Source organism: Gossypium hirsutum, chromosome A06 (assembly GCF_007990345.1).
Source record: "Gossypium hirsutum isolate 1008001.06 chromosome A06, Gossypium_hirsutum_v2.1, whole genome shotgun sequence".
NCBI classification, from domain to species: Eukaryota; Viridiplantae; Streptophyta; class Magnoliopsida; order Malvales; family Malvaceae; genus Gossypium; species Gossypium hirsutum.
The window spans coordinates 15,585,003-15,594,583 of NC_053429.1; the positions used below are offsets into that span (position 1 = coordinate 15,585,003).

Sequence of the window (9,581 nt, forward strand, 5' to 3'; positions counted from 1 at the left end):
TATACACTCCAATTCTTGGAAAGTAAGAAATAAAGTAATTAGGTGGATAATTAAAAAATAATTATAATCAATTCAATTATTTTATAACTTTTTAAACATATAAATATATTATTTAAGTTTAAAAAGTTATTTTTATACACTAATAATAGTAATTTAATCTTAAGACATATTTTATTTTTTAAATTTAATTATATGTTATTTTATTAATTTTATTCAAATAATCTTAAAATTTTATTGATGAAAAATAATTTTCTATACATTTTAACTTACTAAATAATATCGAAATTGCATAGTATTTATTATAAATTATTATTACTAATTTTAACTAAATTATAATATATATTATTAATTATTTATACATGAAAGGAATATATATTTATGTTAGACAGAGAATAATTCAACATATATAAAATGTTAGAATAATTAGATAAAATTGCATAAAATGTTTATTTTTTTTTGATAATTCTATTAATAGTCATATTGTAGAGTACTTTCTTGAACTAACATGTTATATTTACTTGTTTAGAGAATATTTTCTCAAGCATTATTGTTAATTTTTATAATAATTAATAATTATTTTTAATTTAAAATTGTCATGCACCAAAATTAAATTTTTGGATTAAATCTGTAACCGATGAATTAATTTTAATTTTTTGTTTGAACAGTGTAATTGAGCTTTTATTTGAGGCAGATATGCTTAAATGCCAAAAACTGTATCGATATTTAAACAAAAATCGATACCTTTTTAATAAGTATCAATACCTTCGTATTTTTATACTTATACCAATAATCCCTTGGATAAAAAAAAGAAACATACAAGCTCAAACTCAAATCTTAATTATTACAATAAGATTGATAGTTAAAACTCAATTAGTGTAGAAGTTCTTGATCACCCTTTTTTTTTTTATCATGTTTTAAACGACAATGATATAGTAAATTAAACCTTGAAATAGGATGGAACCCAACAGCCACCAAATTATGGCAAGTTCAATCTGTCATCAGGCTAGTTGCATTTTCACGTTTCAGGTGAACAGTTTTTGGATAAGAATAATACTACCGTATCAAGTAAATGGTCACTCCTCGACATAGTTCCTCCTTTTTACACATTGGTCCAACTTGCTCCTACTCTTTACACTACTTCCCATCCAGGAGAACCATCAAACAGTTTGAATCATATACAGCAGCTGCCAAATTGATCATAGTTTTTGCATCATCATTTCCTCTCACCATGTCAATCATAGGATCACATACCATCCATTCTCATCATGCCATACAATGAAAGAAACTGACTTAATTGTGCCATATTTTGTCACGAAAACATTTAGATGTTGTGATTGGACTCAGAAGGTTCAAATCAAGGTATAAACAGTCAATATGATATTATAGTGATACGGCGTATGTGGTATGATACTAACTGATTGAATCAGTAAAGGCATAAAAGTTCAGATTTGTCTGAAACCATATAAAGGTTGGTTAGTTTCTATAAATTCACAACAATGAAATCTAAGCTAAAACTAAAGGACAAAAAAGGCACAAAAACATATACAGAACTAAAAAACCTTTTTCAAAGCCTATACTGAACAATTGTACAAGTATCACAAATGACATATTATTATTATTATAAGTTCATCAATCAAGAGTATATTTATACTTTGGTTTCTCCATTGCTGCATTGATCTTTTAACCGTTAGGGTAGTCTCACCCATCAGAATCCTATATGGCAACAAGGTTAGGTGATTGATTTTCTATGCCACCACTGTGACTTGGGGAAAGCTGGCAAATCAGCACTGAGAACATTAAATTATGAAAAATAATAAATCCTGCTGGCAATCTGAGGACCATGTTTCATCAGGCCTAGTCTTGAAGATAACCATAGAAGCTGTTCCAACCAAAGGATAATACCAGTCGAAGCAGTTCCAGCAGAACCCCTTAGCTTACGGTCGTCAAGATTGGGAAAATAATTGGGGCACAGTCAAGCAACAAGGCTCAGTGCCAGCAGCTATTCTACAGAATAAATAACTATAACAGGCCCAGCTAGTTTGGTTCTGAAGACATGCAACTTTTTTATATTTTGTTAGGTGTTAAGCATCAGCTGCTAAAATAGACCCTAAAAAGGTACAAAATGTCAAAAACACGTTGCAACATGTATAACATAGATGATTAAGAGAATGACAGTGCTTGGAAGAATTATCAGTTAATAAACACAAGCAAGGTAATCAAATCATTATCAAGGTATTAAAGCTCATACAGAAAATGGAAATCAAGTAATTAACATTTCAAATTCAGTGGGACCAATACCGTTACTGATATCTGAAGTAACATGGTAAAGTGAAAACTTAGTCTGGAAATATAACTCCATAATTATAGTTGGTAATTTTCAACCAGGGCTTTTCGCTTTCCCGATAATGTATGTCAGATCGCATGTAATAATTATCTCCAACAAATTGATGCTAGAGAAAGCTGCATTACCTTAAAGTAGCTCCTAAGCACATTATTAAGACTTTTGAGGCGGATTGATTCCTTCGGAGTATTGTCAATAAAGGTAAAATTCTAAACATAAACCTGTATATCTTCTTCCACCAAATAGTAACAAGTGAGGCAAATTAGCAAATTAACTTCCGGAAAAAATGACTAATTGAACCTAGTGAAATTAGATAAACCTGATCCAAGTATGAAGGAACATGGAAAGGGCCAAAGAACAGGTAAGAAATGAAAAGGGCTAATCAAATGAACAACATGTTTGTCGCTAAGGAATTCAACATATTGATATAAATCAGGTGCAAGATCATAAATGCCTGAATGGTCACAATAGCAACTTTCTCAATTGTCTCATTCTTCTTCTCTGGCCATTTTCTTAGATGTCTCATAATCGTAATACATAAACTTGAAAGGGTCATGGGATTATCCTTTTACAAGAGAGATTAAATAGACATCCTGAAATTAATATGGAGTATATCAAGAAAAGCATGTTCTTCTCTAAGACTATAAAAGGCAATGGCTCCAACAAAATTGCAACATAAACTTATGAAGAACTTAATCAAAGAATAAAAAATGGTTAAAATAGATGCTGCAAACTATACACCTGAATCAAAATTGAACTTCCCCAAAACAAGACTTCCTATAAAATTCAGAAACTCCTACCTTTCAGAGAAAGTGGTAATCAGAAGGAACAGTTAGATCGAAGTGCAAGGGCCAGGGTTCTGGAATTTCCATCTACTACATAAGCAATACCGGGCTTCAAGCTACATCTCTTACCCAGGTTAAGTTTCACATAGGATTCAACCTGAAAGTGGTCCCAATTTCTAGGACCTTCAACAACCCCCCCAACACTCACACCCCAAGCTAATACATCTTCAGAAGTATCAGACAAATTAACAGCCCATTGTAAAATTTTCGAATTTGTTTGTTTCATCTCAATCCAACCTCCAAGTCTTTGGTATTCATCAAGTTCAGACTCCAGCATTAGGGCAATAGATCCAGATTCTGGGATGTTTGTGTCCGAAGGCATAAAAGCTGCCTCATTTACTGTATCAACATCTTCAAGATATCTAGACAATCCAACCGGAAGCGCAAGGGCTCCAAGGCGGAAATTACGACTAGCCAATTTAGGCCCTCGGCGAAGGCCTAAAAATGAGAGTTTCAATCTTATTGGAAGATGACAAACAACTTGTCCAAACGTACTGAAGCAATGTTCATTTCCCATTCCACGGAAGGATTGAGCCAGCGAAGCAATGATATTTGATCTTTTCACTGTCACCCCAATAGCACCTCCATTATGCTGATGCAACATAGGTGGTCCAAATGATAAATCAGTGAGGCCCTTTTCCTCCTAGGAAACAAATAAAAACCATTTCAGGACAAGAACTAAAAGTTCATATCAATTATGGAAACTAACCAGGAATAAGAAGTGCAATTCATACAAACAAATGGAATGTACTCAACACTGCATCAAGAATACATGGTTTGTACAATTCAAACAAAACACTTCTCAACATTACAAGTATAAAAAAAAGTAACAGTGAGTTGGAAACCGGGAATAATGAGGGAATACCTGAAGGGAAGAGGCCGAGGTAACATTCAAATCTCTAAACTGAGCTCCAAATGGAATTGCGATAGCAGAAAACCAATCACCAGCACTTCCTTTATAGAACAACTTAGATAGCGTGAGTGGGGTTCCATAGACATCGCCATTACTATTTTCAATCCTTTTCTGATTAGCCATGAATTCAACCCCAAAGGTATCTTTGCCCCCAACAGTGGTTGCAAATCTAAACCTGGAATCAACCATAGTTCTGATTCCTGCCTGACCAACCCCGTCCCAATGTTCGTCGTCGACCTTGGACATTAACAATACAGCTGCGAGAATATCAACTTCCCCTCTCAAAAGGGTATTCGATCCTTCGAATGGATTCTCTTTGGATGTTTTGTAGAAGGAAAGTAAACGTTCGACTTTGTCTTGTCGCTCTCGGAGTTTCATGAGGTCTGAAAATGATTCTCGCTGCAACCGCTTCAAGATTTCAATCTTAGGAATATAGATATATATATTAGAAACAATGCAAGAAAAATAGGGAGGAAGAAAGAACTATACAAAAAAAAATAATAATAAAAATAAAGAGGAGATTATAAATACCGGATTGCGGCGAGATAAGTAATCACGGCCTTTAACTAAGTCGTGAACGAACCCTTTTATTTTGTCCACTCCAGAAGCTATGGGATTCATTTTCTCCAACCTTTACTTACTCTTTTTTCCCTCTTGTCTTTGAGCGTGGTTTTGGATGAAGGAATCGGTGGAAATGGGATTTTGATTCCGTATTTCAAAAGCGGGACGGCCACTTTTGTTTGTGGGCTTTATTGCTGCGGTGGATTATTATTATTACTACAAATCCAATCACATGCAACTACACGTTCAGAATATGGATGTATGTCTGATGTATGCTTAAAATAACATATAATAAACAATAAAACTTGTATAGTTTAAAAAATAATTATTCATAATTATAAAATATTTACGATTAAAATTAAAAAAAAAATTAAATAGTTTATTATTATGTTATCATCAATTTTACCTTAGTGTCGAGTTAATCTATGACACTACCTCAATTAACATTATTATTAACATTAAAAATCTTATCATACACTTATGCATGTGAAAACCACAAATTTAAAAATAACATACAATAAATAATTAAATATATGGTTTGAAACTAATTAATTATAATAACATACGAAATTTGTATTTTATTAAAATAAAAAATTGATTAAATTGTGAGTACAACGAAATTTACACACACAAGTACATAAGATAAACAATGCAAAATGTATTACAATTATTTATCATGATTTGTCTACGATTGTGAATGAGTATTGAGTTGACTTATGACACTGACTCAATTAACAACATTATTAATATATACAACTAATAGAGATAATAACTTGTGCATATTAAAACAAAAATGTATAAAATGTATCAAAATGAAGTTTTGGTTGAGCAATAAATTTAAGGTTTTATTAATCCAATTGGATTAGGTTTAAATCCTACCATATGCATATTTTAATTGGCTTTTGTAAAAATAAAAAGACTAAAATACCCTCAAATAGTTTAACTTATTTTAATTATGAATGGACATTTTTGTAATTTTTTAACAGAGTTGATGACCCGATTGAAGGTGGCACCAACTCAGTAAAATACTTAATAGTATAGCTATACAACTAATAGAAATAATAACATGTGCATATTAAAATAAAAATGTATTAAAATGAAATTTTAGTTTAGTGGTAAATTTAAGGTTTTACTAATTCAATTGGTGTAGGTTCAAATCTTACCATATGTATATTTTAATTGGTATTTGTTAAAAAAAACTAGGATACCCTTAAATTGTATATTTTAATTACAAAAGGACATTCTTATAATTTCTTAACCAAGTTGGCGACTTGGTCAAGGGTGACACCAACTCAGTAAAACACTTAATAGATAGTATAGATATACAAATAATGGAGATAATAACTTAATCATATTACAATGAAATTGTACAAATTACATCAAAATAAAGTTTTGCTTGAGTGGTAAATTTAAAGTTATACAAATACAATTGTTGTGGGTTTAAATTTCACCATATACATATTTTAGTTAGTTTTTCTTAAAATGAAAAGACTAAAATACCCTCAAATAGTATAAAATTTTTTTAATTACAAAAGAATATTTTCGTAATTTCCTAATTAAGTTGGTGTGTCACACCCTAAAATAAGTCCCAAAAGTTATGAGGGTATTTTAGAGATTTTAGCTTTAATGAGTTCGGGAATTTCATTAGCATGGTATTCAGAAATGTTTATGTCTATGACATTTTGGAAATTAAATCAAATTTTGAAAAGATACTAAAAAGTCTTTCAATTTTGAAATAAGGATTGATTTGTAAAAGGGTCAAAATTCTGTGCGTTTATAAAACATTTTTACCAAATTTTAAAAATCACCTAATAACTCCCCACTTGCAGCTTATTTTCACTAAAGTTTTCTCTTCATCTTGCTGTGTCGTTTCTTGCTCTCCTAAGCCTCTTTCAATTGATTTTTTATTTCCAAACTCTAATATTTTGATTTTTATCAACATCCAAGCCTTAAACCTCCTAAAATACCAAGAAAAACACCCAAAAACCATAGATTTCTCCATTGTCAAGTTTGTGGGTTTTTCGAATTTTCGACAAAAGCTTCATTTTTCTTTCATCAAAGGTAATCATTTGTCTTTTCATTAGTATTTAATGTTATTTAGTCTTTAAAACAAAGTTTTTAGCCATTAAATTGTATGTTTTAAATAAAAGCCAAAAATTAGGTCATTAATGGTGGATTTTGGGTAAAAACGTGTTTCAAAGTGTTTTTCAATTAGTTGTGACATGATTAGAAGGTTTCTAAATTTACATTGAAGTTTCATTAAAGATTTCTAAAGATTTAGTGAATTTTTGTGAAATTGCCAAAAACATGTCAAAAATTTTGATACCATGAATTGAGTAGTTTTGCGTAGTTTAAAGGTTGAGAATTAGTTGTAGGTGAATAAATAGATGCATGGAAGTGGTTTTAGGCAAAACGATTGAGTATAGACCGAGATATTTTGATATCAAGTTTGTTATGTTGAAGATTTCAGTTACTTGAGAACTTGACTTATGTTTATGTTTTTGATTGCTTGAGTTGAGTCCTTAGCTAATTTTTGAATGTGTTGTTGTGTGATTTGTTGTGTTAAAGCTTCAAATTCATTAAGACCATCTACGAGTTAAGGAAAGACTAGTTTGGGCTTCAAATTTCGGTGAAAGCGTAATTGGTGAGTGTTTAGAATAGCTGCTTGTGGAAATGATTCATTGCGTTAATGGAGAATTTAAAAATAGCCTAAACCCCTACTCTAAATTCTAAGTGTAAGCTTTCTCATACTCATGATTTTATATGTGAAAATGTGTTGTGAATTTGTGGATTATAATGTGACATTGTGATATGTGTAATAAGCTTATGATGGCTATTGAGAAAGAGTTAATTGTGGGCATGATATACATGCTACATGATAGTGAAAACGTTATGCTTATAATGTGACTATGCAGAGATAAAGTGCAGTGAACAGTAAGTAAATGTGTGTGTTAATAACAGATATGTTGGCCTTGTGAACCTTAAAACCATTGGATATAGTTGGCATGCCATAAGATTGTGAGAACTCACCTATATATGTTATGTGATTTGGGCTTTGATGCCTTGGGACATGTTTGGTGTGATGGTAGCTCAAGTGCCAAACTATTTTTAAATGTAATGGTATGAAATGTGTTATATGTTGACAAGTGAATCTGATTACTATGTATATGAATTAATGAATAATGCATGAATAACTCTAATATGATATTAAAGATGAGACGTAATTGTGCTAAATGGATATTTTGATAATGCATGATGACTTGTTTGTATGATAGTTGTTCTAGGCATTCACTAAGCTCGTCAAGCTCACCCACTTCTTTTAAATCCATCACATATTAGTAGCATTCTGGTGTGAGCGGTGTGGTTCCGAGGGGTGATCCAGGCAAGTCTTTTATGTTAATTCATAGGTGTTTATTTATTCGTTTATGTTTTGGGAAAATAAAGGCAATGTGGTAGAACTATTGCATAAATGTTGCCATGATGTTTTGGTTATTTGCGTAACTTAATTATTCTTAACATTTATGGATATTGTTATTGTTATATTGCTTGGTTACTCAGACATTGTAACACCCTCAACCTGTATCCATCATCGAAATAGGGTTATAGGAATGCTACAACAAGTTAACAGAAATAACAGGTAAAAATCACGATCATTACAATATAATTTCTTAAATACCACAAAGTAATTGATTTACAATAATAACTTACATTTATGAGGCTTAAATCGAGCTTACGGGACTAAAGAAATAATCTTAAAACTTTTAAGGACTAATTTGAAATAAGTTAGGAAAATTTGGAAAAATATGAAAATTTTCAAAAACAGGGGACACACGACCGTGTGGTCATGCCCTGTGGAATGCCCCAGATCGTGTGACTTTTGAAGTTGGGACACACGACCGTGTCCCAACCCGTATCTCTACCCATGTAACTCACTGACTTAATACACACGACCATGTCGTCGGCCGTGTAACACACTAACTTAATACACATGGCTGTGTCTTAGACTATTGTAGCACACAGCCGTGTGGCAGTCCGTGTCCCAGGCTGTGTGCACCAAAATGAGCCTTAAACATCAAGTTTACCATTTCAAGATTTTTTGGTCACTAAATAATCCATTTACCAACCATTAGACCTATTCAAAATGCAATTAAACAAGCTCAAATCATGTTAATTCAACCATCTTAAGTGCCTAATCAATGTAACCTCAATGGTACCACAAGTATTCACACTTATACAACAATATAAATCATCAAGCAAAACATGCCAATTCACACAACTTAAACTTCTAACCAATATGCCTATCATAGGCATCTCAATTCACAACAATTCAATATAACCTATTAGTCATACATATGCTAAAAGTTTGTATCAAAGACATCTTCCATCATTCATATATCACAATAAGTTATCAACTTACACTTAGGCACAATTTATATATATTTACATACTAAAACAAAAGTAATGACATAGCAAGCCTATTGCATGCCATATAATCCAAAATAAACGTTTAAAAACTACTGAAATCGGATGGATAGTGTAACTTGAGTGCTGATTCGCTCATCCAACCTTCAAAAGTATCTACAAGAAACATAAATTAACACAAGTAAGCTTATTGAAGCTTAGTAAGTTCGACGGACAGAAGAAATAAATCTTATCGAAGTAAATATAACAATCAAATCAAATATGATTCAACAACACATGTCTCCTGCCATCTACAATTGAAAATTGGTAAATTTCATATTTCAATTCAAAGCTTAAATAATAATCTCCGAGAAAACATACATGCCCACAACAGAGTCAATTCAAGATGTCAAGTACATGTCATGCCATTCAAAGTCATTAAACAAATTATAATACAATAATTTACGACTTGATGAACAACTTACAAATACAAGTACATAAGTAATCCAACCGAAACATG

At 31.5% G+C, this 9,581-nt stretch overlaps 1 protein-coding gene across 3 annotated transcripts; it reads right to left on the reverse strand.

Moving 5' to 3' along the window:
• Positions 1 to 1,541: 1,541 nt before the first annotated feature.
• LOC121230436 (uncharacterized) lies at positions 1,542 to 4,838 on the reverse strand. Of its 3 annotated transcripts, XM_041115203.1 has the most exons (4): positions 4,631 to 4,817; positions 4,052 to 4,522; positions 3,142 to 3,829; positions 1,542 to 2,107 (listed from the first exon to the last, which is right to left on the reverse strand). In XM_041115203.1, exons 1-3 carry the CDS (start codon positions 4,718 to 4,720, stop codon positions 3,161 to 3,163), a joined length of 1,230 nt encoding a protein of 409 aa, XP_040971137.1. In that variant the 5' UTR covers positions 4,721 to 4,817; the 3' UTR covers positions 1,542 to 2,107; positions 3,142 to 3,160. The 3 variants fall into 3 exon arrangements, with proteins under 3 accessions (XP_040971137.1, XP_040971136.1, XP_040971138.1); XM_041115202.1 differs by having other exon boundaries at positions 1,542 to 3,829; positions 4,631 to 4,836; XM_041115204.1 differs by lacking the exon at positions 1,542 to 2,107 and having other exon boundaries at positions 3,000 to 3,829; positions 4,052 to 4,498; positions 4,631 to 4,838.
• Between the last annotated feature and the right edge of the window lie 4,743 nt (positions 4,839 to 9,581).

Coding starts and splice junctions, on each gene's coding strand:
- LOC121230436 (XM_041115202.1), bottom strand. CDS start 4,720: ATGAATCCCATAGCTTCTGGAGTGGACAAAATAAAAGGGTTCGTTCAC. Junction 4,523..4,630: donor ACTTATCTCGCCGCAATCCG/GTATTTATAATC, acceptor TATATTCCTAAG/ATTGAAATCTTGAAGCGGTT. Junction 3,830..4,051: donor CCTCGGCCTCTTCCCTTCAG/GTATTCCCTCAT, acceptor TTTGTTTCCTAG/GAGGAAAAGGGCCTCACTGA.